At 43.1% G+C, this 15,344-nt stretch overlaps 1 protein-coding gene and 1 long non-coding RNA gene across 3 annotated transcripts in view; one reads left to right on the forward strand and one right to left on the reverse strand.

Annotated features, from left to right (window-relative positions):
- The window catches only part of TTYH1 (tweety family member 1), a 154,139-nt gene that overhangs the window by 129,817 nt on the left and 8,978 nt on the right, over positions 1-15,344 (forward strand). Inside the window, exons 9-13 of one of the 2 annotated variants that reach the window (XM_083162687.1) lie at positions 767-859; positions 3,193-3,285; positions 5,280-5,422; positions 10,432-10,617; positions 13,648-13,726. In XM_083162687.1, the coding sequence (XP_083018813.1) occupies positions 767-859; positions 3,193-3,285; positions 5,280-5,422; positions 10,432-10,617; positions 13,648-13,726 (594 nt within the window). The remainder of the gene's footprint in view (positions 1-766; positions 860-3,192; positions 3,286-5,279; positions 5,423-10,431; positions 10,618-13,647; positions 13,727-15,344) is intronic. The other variant, XM_083162689.1, reaches the window with a different exon arrangement.
- The window catches only part of LOC146042612 (uncharacterized), a 54,550-nt gene that overhangs the window by 20,272 nt on the left and 18,934 nt on the right, over positions 1-15,344 (reverse strand). The gene's annotated exons all lie outside the window — the stretch shown is intronic.

The following is a 15,344-nucleotide window of genomic DNA, read 5'->3' on the forward strand; positions in this document are numbered from 1 at the left end:
GGCTAAGAGTACTGGAGACAATGCTGGAGACATATTCATTAATATCACTATTACACTATAAAAACATGGTGCTGGTAATACGTTCTGTGCAATGTCAGCTCATGACACAATGGCCAGTTTTAGTGTGGATGGAAAGGTCAACAATGTCTAGGTAGACGATCAATAGGTCGATATTGGCAAAATGATGACCGGCAAATGTCGACATTGACAGTTGACACAAGCAAAAGGTTGACATGAATTTTTTACTTTTTTAATGTCAGTGTCAACACCTGTCAACATGAACCACCAATTAGTGTAGCGCATACCCTCGCATGGCTCACTTCGCTCACCATGCTTTGGGCATGGTGTCTTCTCGTTGCCCTTGGCACACTCTACGGTTCCCAATTGGAGTCCATATGGATTATAAAGAACGAAAAAAAGTCTGAATTTCTTTTTCAAAAAGTAAAAAACTCATGTCAACCTTTCAACTGAAAAGTAAAACCAGTCTACTGCATTTTGGATTTAGGCATTGCTCATTTTGGAGAATGGAGACTTTCGTATAGTTTGAGACCACACACATTAAAATTGATGGTCAGAATTTTGTCGAATCAACCAACTATTTTATTGTATTAAAGTTTAGCTTTTTAACACACACACACTACTATTTTACAGTACAGATTAGAGATTTAATTATCACACACACTTACCACATGAATGTTCACATGTTATCAAAGATGAGTTTAATATACTTTATTCACATAATACAATCCTCTCTCTTTGTATATAGAGATTGACCATGTCACAGAGGGCTCTCTCCAATATTCATCCTCAACTTCATGGACTGGAAAGGGAAGCTATACCGCAATTTCCGGCAGCAGAGGTAAGTACATTATAGGTAAAAGGGTCAGATCTAGAACAACAACATATGGACATTATAGCGGACCACTAATTCAAACATACAAAAATCCTTCCAATGGGGATTAGTGATCTTGGCTCATCTACATTTATATCTGTCACTAGATAGGTCACTCCAATGCCTTTACCCAGTTGAATGGTGGAAAGATAAATGTTAATGCCCCTCACATGCTAAATGGGAACAGCACCAAAAAGGGGTGTGGTCACACTAAGAAAGGGCATGTCCACACAATAGTACACCCAATTTAAATTCTGCCACACAGTAGTGCAACTTTATTTACATTACACTGTACAGTACTACCTCTTATTTACATTACACCACACAGTGATGTCCCTTATTCAAATTATAGTCACATTATTTATAATATGGCATTATTTTGTAATGCCATAGTAGTAACAACAGCCTAGCATATGGACTGCTAGTTCTGCCCCAAGAGTATTCGGCGCCACTCTGTGTCACACCTTGCTAGTAATGGCCCTAATGCCCCGTACACACAGTGTGATTAGGGTTAGGTTTCGATTTGATTTTGATTATATAGTCAGAATCGAATAGAAATCAAATAGACATCAAATGGTTTTCAGCTGCATTCGATGCCGATTCAATCTCGATGTGGGGCCCCGCCAGTTAAGACTATATAGTACAGACCTGTACAATATAGTCCAAATCGAATGTGTACACTGCACAATGTGATTCTATCCTGATTCGATCCTGATCAAATCGGGATTTAATAGATAGATAGATAGATAGATAATTTATTTTGGTAGCACTGAAGGCATATCTAATCTTTATACTTTATACTTATATAGATCTAGTAGATTCAAGTAAAAATATTTATTTCTCATATTGCAATGTATTGGTAAATTCAAACTCAAATATGGTAGTTGTCACATATATTAGTAATTGTGCTATTAAAGGTTATACAGTAGGGGCCTGATTCTGGTTCACTTGCAAAAGCAAATTCTCTCTCTAATGGACAAGTCATGTGCTCTGCGGGGGGGGGGGGGGGGCAGATGTAACATGTGCAGAAAGAGTTACATTTGGGTGTGGTTTGTACTTCAAACTGATCTCTATTTTACAGTGTAAAATTTAAGCAGCCGGTATTTACCCTGCACAGAAACAAAATAACACCCCAATCTAACTCTATCTGTACATGTTACATCTGCCCCCTGCAGAGCACATGGTTTTGTCCACTAGAAAGAGAATTTGCTTTTGCGAGTGAACCAGAACCAGGCCCTAGATGTTGTATTGATTGTTATAGATGGAGAACCAAGATAAGACAGGGTCACAAAATACAAATGTATACCAGAACTTTGCTAGTAACAACCATATCATTTCACATAGACACATCAAACCCAATATGGAGCCAATGTGCTCCCAAAAATTCATGCAAAATATGCACATTTTCCCAGGCAGATCCACAGTACTTGTATACTGCCTTACCTAGGTCTCAACAATTGAACTGCTAATACCCACCCAAATATCTCCCTCTCTCCAGGACCTTCCGTTCCCATAGGGATTGCACTTACTACAAAGTTATTGCTTGTCGCCGCACAGTTATATAATGCTGTTGCTTATAGAACCTGCTGATCTCTCCTCTCCGGGAAGCGGTTGAGAGGTCTACAGTGTCTAGTCAATAAATTGACAATAAGAGGTCGACATGCAGTAAGTCAACTCAGACAAAAGGTTGACATGACTAGGTCGACATGGTGAAATTGTCCACATGAAAAGGTTGACACATGATCTTGACAGTTAAAATTGACATAAAAGAAGGCCTTGCCTTTGTGACAGTGGCGTAAGTTTGTTCCAGTTGCCCAGAGGCAAGATAAATATTGGTGCCCCCCAAACACACACACACAGCACCTATATAATTATATGTATGCATGCGTGTGTATGTATGTATGTGTGATATCTATATTATGTTTAAATGTGATGTCTATGGTCCTGCTGGGAGGGGGAGGCAGCCACAGAAACAATATTGACAGCTTTCAATGAACTTATTCAAACTTGCAGGGGAGAAGAGGTGACCCCTTGGGAGCAGGAGCCCGGTGGCAGGTGACTCCATTGCCTCCCAGAGTTACGCCTCTGCTTGGTGAAGTAAACCGTAAAGCTGATTTCAATATTTATAACATAATAATTAAATAAAACCTTTCTGAATGAAATAATGACAGTTCTTTTTAAATGCTTTATCTGGCAAGGTTAAGATGTGATGGAAATAAAGCAGAATATTCATGGGCTTTTATACTGTTTGCAAACATTTTATTCAAATTCTAAAGGGAATGCTCTATTTTTCCTAATAGAAAAACTTGCTAGTGGTCCAAGCCATGCTGAACACAACTGAGGGGAATTTCCACCACCTTGTAGCACTGTTAAATTGCCGTGGGCTCCATAAGGTGAGTAGAGAGCTTGTTCTCTTCATAACATTAAATCATAAACGTTACTTATAAGATACTATATAGAGAATGGTTTGTAACCTGCGCTCCCAGAGGTCTCTAATTGACAATAGTGTGTGTCAAAAAGGCGCTAAGCTATTTGTTTTGCCCCGCAAATAATGCGCTTAGATGCTGAGGTATTGTAAAAATACTCTTTTTTAATCAAGGTAGGTATGTTAGTTTTACCGGTGGCCGGTGGTGGGCTTGGGGAGCCAGGCTTGGCAATAACCTGTGTCCCTTTGGTAAAAGGGGGGGCATTATCGCCAAGGGACACAGGTTATTGCCAAGCCTGACTCCCCAAGCCCACCACCGGCCACCGATAAACCTAACATAACTACCTTGATTAATAAAGAGTATTTTTACAATACCTCAGCATCTACGCACATTATTTGCAGGGCAAAACAAATACCTTACTGCAGTTGTTCCCAAACTATGTGTCTAGGATGGTGGTCCAAGACCAATTCAAATTAATTATTGTTAATCTAATGGGCAAAACCAGTGCTTGTGGCTGCCAATAATAAATTATTTGGACAAACAGAAGCAAATCTTGTACATTACTACAAAAATACACAAATCTATTTAATTTCTCAATAACAAACTTTTGGCCTAGGGGTGCCATGGATACAATTCTGATACTATCAGGTGCTGTCTGTGATTCTAAAAAGTTTGGGAACCCCTGCCTTAGTGCAACATTCCCCTCCTTTTTGACACACAATATTGTCATTTAGAGACCTCTGGGAGTGCAGGTTACAAACCATTCTCTATACTACTATTTCCCTGTGAGCAAGGTCTCCTCACCTGTTACCCGCAGCACCCACAATACAGTATTAACATTGAACCAGTGAGCGCAAGCTACCAATCCTATAGCAATAAGATACTATATGCCTGGAATAGGCATTATTTACATTGATCTGTCCCATTTATTGACCTAACTCTCTATACACATAGGGGAAATTTACAAAGACGTGAATTCTACTGTACTTCACATGTGATGTTACTTGACCAATCAGATCCTGTCTACTATCTTCTAGAGCACAGGTCTTCAACCTGTGGCCCTCCAGATGTTGTGGAACTACATGTCCCAGCATGCCCTGATGTTTTTTGGCATGCTCTTATAGGAAAAAATGTGGCAATGCATGTTGGAACATGTAGTTTAACAACATCTGGAGGGCCACAGGTTGAAGACCCATGTTCTAGAGGGTGCTAAATAAATAAGAAGTAGATTCTGATTGGTTGCCTATAGCAACATAATGTGAAGTAGAATTTGCATCTTCGTAAATTTCCCCAATTATGTGATATAAGTATCACCGGAATGTTTGTTAGCTTATACACTTAATATAGGAGTTCGTGCATCACCGGCATGGGTGTGAGATCATACACCTAATATGGAAGTTAGGGTATCACCAGTATGGGTGAGGGCTCATACCACTAATATTTATGTCCAGGCATTACCAGTATCATAAACCTAATATAGGAATCAGGGTATCACCAAAATCGGTGTAAGTTCATACACCTAATATAGGAGTCGGGGCATCACCAGAATGGGTGTGGGCTCATACACCCAATATAGGAGTCAGGGCATCACCAGAACAGGTGTGAGCTCATACACTTTATATAGGAGTCAGGGCATCACCAGAACTAGACGCAATGCGATTTGAACTATGAAGATCAAATAGCATGCGGTAATCGCACTGTGTTTGGGCACCATTAGATTGGGGTGAATTTTTATTTTTTTATTTTTACACTGCAATTTAGTTTCATTTCAGTTTGAACACAACCCAAAATCTAACTCTCTCTGCACCATCTGCAGTGCAGCATGGTTTTGCCCATTTGAGTACAAATTTGCCCTGCAACCATCTGTATTTAGGCCCTATATCCGAAGTGATTTTAAAAGACCAGTAGTTTACAAGCTGAATGTTGATATATGTGTACTAAGTATGGCAACCTTCTTTTAGGACTATGTGGATGCCCTGAAAGGTCTCTGTTATGACGGCATGGAAGGCGTCTTGTTTCTGTTACTATTCTCTTTCCTCTCGGCTTTATCCTTTACCGCAGCTGTGTGCAGCCTTCCCCGTGCATGGAAACGCTTTCAGAACAGGTGAGGCACAACGCCCGTCCCCAACTCTCATTACACTCACAGACGCTGCTATTCTACTACTGTCTATGTTCGCTGGTTTGCTGGATTGTCAGACTCCATAATAGAACTGAGTCCCATTTCCACTTAACAAGAAATCCGTTATCTAATAATTCAAAGTGCATCCAGTCATCTTCCAGATTGCTTTATTAAAGCAGACCAGGATTATTAGATTAAAGGCTGAATGGAATTGTACTTTTAAACATATGTGTAGCATTACGAGGCAGACCAAGGTCAAACACAGAACACTTCTATTGTATGTTTAATCTATATGCCTCTGTGTACACATTGCGATGCATCAGGTCATGATTTCAAGTTAGAGGCCTGATCAACAGCATAATTCATATGTGTGCTGACACCAGACATAGCGCAGTATTCTCTGAAGTTAAATATACTTGTAGCATTTTTCTGGGTAATGGGAACCCTCACAGAAAGAATATATACTTTTTTTAACCGGCCTTGTACTGAGTGTTTAAAATGTGTATATTGCCAACAGGGCCGGCGAGAAGTATGCCGCGCCCCGGTAAAATTGGGGGTGTGGACTAATCGTAGGAGGTTTGGCCTCCCCGATTAGGCCCCACCCCCAAGATTATTACTGGGAGAGTGAAAAATTCCTCTAAGGTCGAGGGGGGAGTCTTATTATCCCCCCACCCCTTCAGCAGCAGCAGCAGCACACACACCTACAGCATGTGCTGGGCTGACAGCTGACTCAGCAAGAGCTCTCATGCTGTCAGTGAGACGCACACGCTGAGCCTGCTGTCAGCACACCACAAGCTGTACGTGTGTGCCGCCCGGGAGGGGCAACTGCCGGGCCCCTACAGCAAGCCAGGGCCATTATTACCTGCCCCCCCCCCCCCTCGACGGCCCTGATGGTCAATACACAGGGGATGTTCACAAATTGTTGCCTGAATGAATGTTGATGAAAATGCAGTGTCATTACTGGTTCCTATACTAAAATAGCTGCACACCCATCAGTATTGCTTCAGCTAACAAAGTGGCTGCCTCCATGATGTATCTTTTTAAAATTAAGGGAATTTGTAAATCAATCTCTTGATTTTAATATTTTTAAAACTACAGTATATTAAATTCTTTATGGTCCCTATAATACATAACCACCAGGACTGGATTTAAGTCTCAGCCCACCCCTAGGCACCACATTATTTGCGCGCCCCCCCACGCCTATTATAAGGAGGGAATTAAAGGGGGGTGCAGCGCATGTACCTTCAGAAGCGCAGGTCTTTAGCTCCTGATCCCTAACAGTGCAAAGCTCCCTCTCAAAGTGGGGTTTGGGTACAATCGCACAAGACCGTGTATCTTACAATTGTGTTGGATAGATACAAGAGTGACCTGCTGTCTGTAGTTATAAGAGCCTTGTAGCTTGTATAATTCAGGGGTGTGCTACCACTGACAAATAGAATAATTCACAAAGAGAAGAGAGAAAAAAGATTTGTCTTGGTGTGGTGCACCAGTGGAGGAAAATGAGTCCTAAAATCTAACTTTTAATTGTTTTAATTGTAAAACAAGCAAAATATAAAAAAACATATACAAAGGGGCCTTTTTAGGGCTAACCATTTGTACTCTATTTAACTACAAAAAAGCATGTCAGTTTGCCGTATGAATAGTACATTCGGGTAACCCTTTGCATGCTGCTCACCGAATGTATATACCTCATTGTTATTACAACAGAGGCACGAGTATTAAATAACATCCTCTCTGGGCTTTAGATACAGTAATCAGGGACGCTGACCAGGAGATATATCTGTTCAAATATGTCAAGACAATTTGTCAGCTATCAATAAATTATAAATCAGTGCTCCCTGATACTCCCTGAGCTCAGCCCTGACCGCAGGAAATATATACATTTACACCCTGAGAAATATATTATTATTGCATATAACCATCGTTACTGCGGATATATTTGTATCATCCACTCACTTGCTGCGGGATACTATTTGCTCTTGCAGCAAGTATAATCAGTATTGACAGGGCCGTCTTAACATTAGGAAGGGCCCCTGGGCAACCTAGTTTACTGGACCACCCCCCCCCCCCCAAATTAGTTTGCCCAGGAGCCCACAGTCACCTCCCCAACCCTCACCTCTCTGGCTCCGTGCGGCAGCCAGTCAGCTTCCGGCGTAATGTCCCTTACACATAATTCCCCTCGTAGTGCCCCTTAAACATTGCCCATATTACTGCCCCTTACAGAATTCCCATACTGATTCCATATAAGAGGAGAGACCTCATTGCCACGTCCCTCTATCCCCACCACAAACACCCTGTCCCCCAACATACACCCCATAACCCTCTATCCCCACCACAAACACCCTGTTCCACCCACAGACCCCCTATAAAGCTTTACTCACATATACACCCTAGTCCCCCTGTTTGTGCCACATTCACTCCCTATTCCTCTACACCACTCCCAATTACACACCCTACTCTTTCACTGTCCCCAACATACCCATACCATCCAACACCAGGGTGGTGAGTCTGGACCTCTTTTAGGTTTGTTATACTGGAGCTCGAGCATGGTCCCCCTTCTGATGGCCACAACTTACCAGCACATTGGGAGCCGGGTGGGCGGGATGATGATGTTAGCTGCGGCGGCTGTGATGGCTGTCACGAGAGGGGAGCAGTGCCGCGGATCGCCCCTGCGTGCGACATCTGACAGTGGGGACCCCCCAGCTGTCCGCTGCCCAGGCGCTCCCAGTCCCCGCTGTAACAGTGCACTAGTGTGTGCTGCTGCGCCTGCTATTTAAGATTCACATATCCCGCTGGACCGCGCTAGCCAATAGGCGCTCGCGGTCCAGCAGCCACCAGTTGATTGGCTGCTGGACCGCAAGCGCCTATTGGCTGGCGGTCCAGAGGGAGACGTGAATTTTAAATAGCATCACGTCTCCCGCACACAGCGAGCCGCGGTGGGAGCTAGCGGGGGAGATGGAGCGGGCGAGCTGGCGGTGCTGGGACGGCTCCGGCGCCAGGATAGCTTCCATCGCCCGGAGCTGGTGCTCCACCGGCACCGCCCTCGCTACGCCTCTGCCGCCACCGCCCTGATCCCCCTGCCCGGATCCCCCAGCGAGGGTGAGCGTATTCCCGGACCCCGGCCACCATCTTTCCCATTGGGCTGGGCCGGGGGCCCCTAGGTCCTAGGACCCCCGGGCAACTGCCCATCGTGCCCAATGGGAAAGACGGCACTGAGTATTGAACATTGACCTGTGTATAAAAAAGAGTGGTACTTGTGTATTATAGCGGCGCCCCCGATGTGCATCGCGCAATCTTTTCATCGCGTCGCATCGCATGCCATGCGACGCGATGTTTGCCCCCTATCCGATTAAAAATCGTATAAGCACCATAAAGGGTGCTTTTAAGCACCCTAATGGGTGCTTACAATGTTAAATGCACCCCCACGCCACCCCCCCCCCCCCACTATAAACGTGAACCCGAAGCGTGGCGAGTGCAGCAAGCCCGCGAGGGGCGGCGGTACGCGTCCTCAGACCTTTTCATACCCCCACTATCCACGTCGGCGTGGAGTTGAGAATAGAAAGTGTGGCATCGCATTGTATGGCATTGTATGCCATGTACAATGTCATACAATTTTAAAATTGTATGCCATTGTACAGTATTTCGCGATATTGCGTCGCATCGCAAACCATCGCATGCCTTATGGTATGCGATGCGATGGGCGCCGCCAAAATACACAAGTACCAAAAGAGGTATTACCGAGATAAAGTTGAGCCCATGTGCCGCCTGTGTGTGATACTGTGATTGACAGAATACGCAATTTGGTCTCAGTTCCCTCTTATGCAAATTCAGCTAAGAGGAATATAAGGACTGGAGCTTCTCAGAGGTGCTTGCAAAACATGAACTTTCACTCTTTTGATGAAAGATACAAAGTAACATCCTGTGTACTAATGGTAACACATTTCTTCCCTGTTACAAATTGATACAAATACCTAGCAGTGAAAACTGCAGAAATTAAGCTATAACTTGACTGGTCATTTTTGTATATAAGAGGCTTCACACTTGTTGAATAACATAATTAAAATTAATTTCAGCACACACGGCACGCTCGCACGTGCATTTTTATAAGTACCTCCCCCATCTGTATGTGTTATATGTGTTTTTTTATATTTTGCTTGTTTTACAATTAAAACAATTAAAAGTTAGATTTTAGGACTCATTTTCCTCCACTGGTGCACCACACCAAGACAAATCTTTTTTTCTCTCTTCTCTTTGCAAAGCTCCCTCTCCTCAGCATCACAGGGCGGCTCCAGCGCTGGGTCTATTTCAGTAGCAGTCAAACACTAACGCCAACACGCTTCACAGGGATGCCTCTCTCTGGCGCCGGGGATCGGGTGCTGAACACCTGGAGAGAGGCATTACAGGTGGCCTTTCCCCAGAGCCGGCTCACAGACGCTGAAGGGGGGGCACTCCGGCACAGCGCAACAATATTTTTAAAAGAATAAAAATCACACCACTGCTTGCCATTGCAACCCCCCCCCCCCCTCCCAGCAGGTGCCACCCATAGGCCTATGCCTCATGGGCCTAGTGGGAAACCGGCCCTGATAACCGCTACTTCTCTATGTTAGACCATCGTTTGCAGACCTATTCACATGACTTTTTCTGTACATTTGGGATTTTTATGTTGTCTGTTGCATATTGTCCAACGTGACCCCTTCTACCAGGTACAAATGCTCTGCTCCTGGACTTCTCATTGCAGCTCTTTTGAAGTAGTTGATTATTGAAACTGGTGATGTCAATCATACCCTTAACAAATAGGAACGACGCTGTCATTTTAGCGGATGATTGCACATCTCTCATGTGACATGTTGGAACTCAAAGAGTAGGGAGTCCAGGAGCAGAGCATTTTGTATCTGGTGGAAGGAGTCATATTGGGAGTCTGCCTGCTGTTCTAGTAAATATATAATAAATAAATGATATTAAACTAAATAAACACTGTTTCTACTCTGTTACAGGGACCTGGATTATGACGATATGGATGAGGATGACCCGTTTAACCCTCAGGCACGTAGAGAGATGCTGCGCACGGCAGGCAGGCCTCACCTGCCCAGTTTCTATAGTTACAGCAGTAGCTGCGGCAGCCACAACAGCCTGCGGGTCTCGGCCCCGCCTATTTCCAACGCCCCCGTCTCACAGTACATGTGAGTAGCCGCACACACAGGCCGGCAGCCACACGGGGGCTTTTTATTTAAAATTACAATATTGATCAAGAAAAAAGCTTCTTGATATTTTGTGCCTGCAGAGAGACCACAGATGAATGCTGTGCTCTGCATATTATATCATAAATGTATATAATATGAAAGGCATGAAGTCTTAATGCCTATATATGGTAGGAGTATACAATCCGCATGCCTTAAGTCACATGGCATACTGTAAGCGAATGCTTCGAAGGTTTCAGCATTCCTGTTAATGGTTCAGTTTTGTTGAGTGCTTTAATAAATCAGAAATGTATGTGCACACATACTCATATAGGGCCTAATTCACACTTGATCGCAAAGCACATTTTTTCTCTAATGGACGAAACCATGCTGCACTTCAGGTGGGACAGACGTAACATGTTCGGAGAGAGTTAGATTTGAGCAAAGTATTTTGTCTCAGAGAAATTAGCATTTTGCGGGAGTCTCCTACATTTTGGTTGTAACTCCCGGTCTCACGGGAATAGAGGTGATCCTCCCGTTTTTTTATGGTTTACGGAGAAACCTGTGATTGCGCGAGTCACTAATTGCCATGGGTGGGCTCTTTAAGAGCGACTTCATGACGTACTTCATCATGACATACTCCGTCATGACGTTGCGGCTGTCCTATTGCAGCAGCAGCTACTCACTACGCAGCGGCAGGCAGCGCAGCACAGCAGGGAGAGCATGAGTGATCACTACCGAAGGGGTGGCTGTGGGAGCAGCAGCAGAGATTAATTGGTGAGTGCAGTGCCCATGCTGTGGTGACTGCACTTCAGGATAAAGAAGAAATATCCTCACCTGCAGCACAGGGATCGGCAGCGGGTGAGATTGACTGGTTGTTGAGCTTGTGCTTCAGTGCGTATTAAAAATGACTTCTGTCACTCTGCTCCATGCGGTTTTAGAAGGATTCCTAACTCAGGCCCGAGAATTCTGGTATTTACAGGACTGAGGGCAGGTCTTGATGATGCTGATATCAGGCCCTGCCCCCGCTGTCCTGCTGACAGTCTCCTCTACGGGCTTCTCCCGGAGAGTAGACTGTAAAAGTAGGCAACCCTGGGCAGTGGCGTAGCTAAGTTTTGGGCGCCCCCCCCCCCGCCCCGCCAAGCACCCCCCGCCGCCCATGCAAACACCCCCCCCCCCAATCCCCCGCAGCCTTACCTATCGCACTGGTCCCGGCGGCTCCGTTCTTCTGCTGAGGACCACCACAAAATGGCCGCCCCCATACAGCAGACAGTTTCAGAGAACAGTGTGCTATATGGGGGCGGCCATTTTGTGGTGGTCCTCAGCAGAAGAACGGAGCTGCCGGGACCAGCGAGATAGGTAAGTCTGCGGGGGATTGGGGGGGGGGGGGGGTGTAACTATAGCACAGCAGCCCCCGGCGCCCCCACATGCACAGCGCCCCCCGCGGTGCTATAGTTACGCCTCTGACCCTGGGGTAAATACTGGTTGCTTTATTTTTACACTCCAATTCAGATTTCAGTTTGGACATACCCCATCCAAATCTAACTCTTTCTGCACCTGCAGTGCAACATGATTTTGTCCATTAGAGAGAAAATTTGCTTTGCGATCCAGTCTGAATTAGGCCCATAGTATTGAAATGGTACACTACCATGAGGAGGACAGTTCAGCATGAGGCAGCTATACATTGTATTTTAATGAAAGTGGTGGGTCTAAAGTGCAGAATTCCCACCCATCCTGATTTGCAAATCTTGAAAGGGGCAGAGTTTAATTTGGTTTTACCTGGGCAGACTTTGGACATATTGGGGTTTGGGATAAATTTGTCCCAATATTGTGGGTAAATGTTTGGAGATATGCTTGTTTGCATAATGCAGTGCTGACTGCTGTAACAGGACACATCTGTTTCTGTAAATCCCAGCACATATGTCATTATGATGTCTCAGATAGGCTGTGTGAAGCAGTAAGCTGGGAATGTTTTAAGTACGCAACCTCAGCCTTGTCCTCTGGGAGGTGCCACAGGCCTTGGTAAAGCCCTAGAACTGCACCTCCTTAAGGTTTTCCGGCATTTTCCCACATATACAGTACCGTATATGCACTTCTAATTTGCAGTTACATCCTGAACGTGGAAAGTAGCTGAGGGACTTTGATGTGCAGTAGGCAGAGTATCTAGGACATCAGTATTAAAAAGTGTGCTTTGTGCTACACATGAAGTGTAGTATGATAATTAGACCTACTGTACTGAATGCTGTATGGTCAAGATACATAAATAATTTCTGCTAAGTCCCTTTTTTCTTTTCTAAACTTACATTACATAGTATTGGGTTGTACTTTTAAAATTGATAAGCTTTTCTTATAATCAGCCCTAGGAGACCCATTTATCTGCAATAACACATGGGTCTGGAAACATCCCAGATCCCATTGGGCATTTGTAATAGGGTCCGAGTTTGCCTAAGGTGCAGGATGCCGGCCAATATAGGGCTTTTTGTAAAAGTGTCAATCATTGTAATTGTAAAATGTCCAAGACCAGCCGGCATCTTACACCTTACAATCTTGGACAGTATATATATGGGACATATGCCCCATTTATTATCACCTGAAATCATATCCTTTTTCAGACAAAAAAAAAAACAGGCTATAATTGGGTAATCACTATAGGGCTATAATTTCCCATGAACATGCATTTGCTCAAAACAAACGTGATACCAAGAAAACAAATTTCTTCTCATAATGCCAAGTAAGAGGCATACACAAACCGTAAAAATCAGACTCAAAACACAACACACACACACACACATATATATATATATATATATATATATATAAAATAAACTGTTAATAAATAAATATATATATATATACACACACACACATACATACACACACATGTAAAGCGCAAAAGAATCTGCTGCGCTATATAGGAACCTGTTAAAAATAAATTAATACATATAGTAAACACTAGGCATTGACCTAATTCTTAAAAAGTTATTTACTGTTTTTGTTATGAGTTTTTGTATTTCTACTTCTATTTTATTGTAGGAATCAAAGCGGTTTGTTCAGTGGCAATCCTCGATTTGAAAATGTACCCTTGATCGAAAGGCAGTCCCCGCCCCCTTCGGTAAGTAGTTAAATGTTATATAGGTGTTTGGTATTAACTAGATTTAAAGTTTTATAATTGTGTTACGTGACAATGACAATAATTATAGGGAGTCATTGTGTCTCTCACATGGAATATATTTGTTCCCCTACTCCCATGTACAATAATCCACACATCGAGGTATGAGATCAATAAACTGCTAAAGAAGATATACAGTGTATGTCAATTTTAGATATAACTCATCTTCCTCCTGCCCGTGGTGCCAATCTCTTTTACATCGGGGAAAGCTCAGAGTCCGAACAAATAAATTGATTGCCCATAAAGACTTTCCAAAAATAAAAGGTCTAGCTAATATAATCTATTCTTGGACATCATTTTTAATTGTTGCTAATTAGCCTGACCCAACATTACCTATACTGGAGGCTCCCCACCCTTTCCGACAATACAAGTGGGTAAGTGGGTTCAAGTGGGTAAGAGCATTGGGGACAATCTATAGGTGTGATATAAAGTTGGATTTTTATTGTATCTATTATTGATATTATTCTGAACATTGTTTTAAATTGTGTCTTTTTATTACCTTAAATTACTAAAAATATGCATAGTTCAATTTAGTGCGCTCTCATTTCTATTGTATTTTTGGCCATGCTAGTTCTAATTAATTGGGAGCAGCATACTAGTTAATTGAAGCTGTGGTTGGTAGGTTGGTTGATTGATACATATTATTAGTAATTGTAAACTTATTATATTGCGCCTGATAAAATCTCCCTGCACAGTACATTTACCCAACTTGCAGTGCAACATGGTTCGGCCCAGTTGTGTCCTTTTTTTCTTTGCTTACAAACATCAGGCCCTCAATTCAATTAGCACATTGGAACAGCACATCACAGCCAGCAACATTGCTTCTTTTAATTGCGCCACATAGAGATTTGCAGAAAATGTAGTGAAGTTGAGCCCACCTCACAGTATATGGGGGATAGGTGCGCAGACTCTTGGAATGTTCAGTAGTACACTGCCACTATAGTATCATCAAGGAGATCTTTAGATAAGAATAACAAACCATGCATACAATTAAAAACGAAGCAAGTTATGTAATCAAATAAGTTTGATTGCATTTCATTATAAACTATTTTGTATTACATAGAAACATAGAATTTGCATATACAATTAGGACAATTCACTATTTGCGTTTGGTTGCCTTTTTATTTTATATCAGCTGGAAAGCACATAGACAGTAAACAGATTCAAAATGCAAACTAGCAACACATTATTAGCGTGAGATAATGAGCATAGCTGGAAAACACAGCCTGGAATGTGACAGATGGGATGAAACAGCAAGGTCAAATAAAGAGCAACATGCAAAGTCACAGCAAATGAATAGTGTACACAGAATGGCGGAATGGAGAAAATGTAATCTATCATTCAGAGGGAGCATAACATAAAACACATTTCATGGGACTGAGTGACATTGATTTAAAGCAACCATACGCTGCATGCATATATCAGAGGTTCCTGGTGTCATGTACACTGGTATTTATTGCATACAGTGAATTTATAGGGAAATTCCAACAGAGTCCGTAATTCTTAGCTTTGCAGTACAGTGAACTGAACAACTGTACATTTTCTGCTGTTTAGAATATTT

The sequence above is a fragment of the Crinia signifera genome, chromosome 19 (assembly GCF_055691185.1).
Source record: "Crinia signifera chromosome 19, ASM5569118v1, whole genome shotgun sequence".
Classification (NCBI taxonomy): Eukaryota; Metazoa; Chordata; class Amphibia; order Anura; family Myobatrachidae; genus Crinia; species Crinia signifera.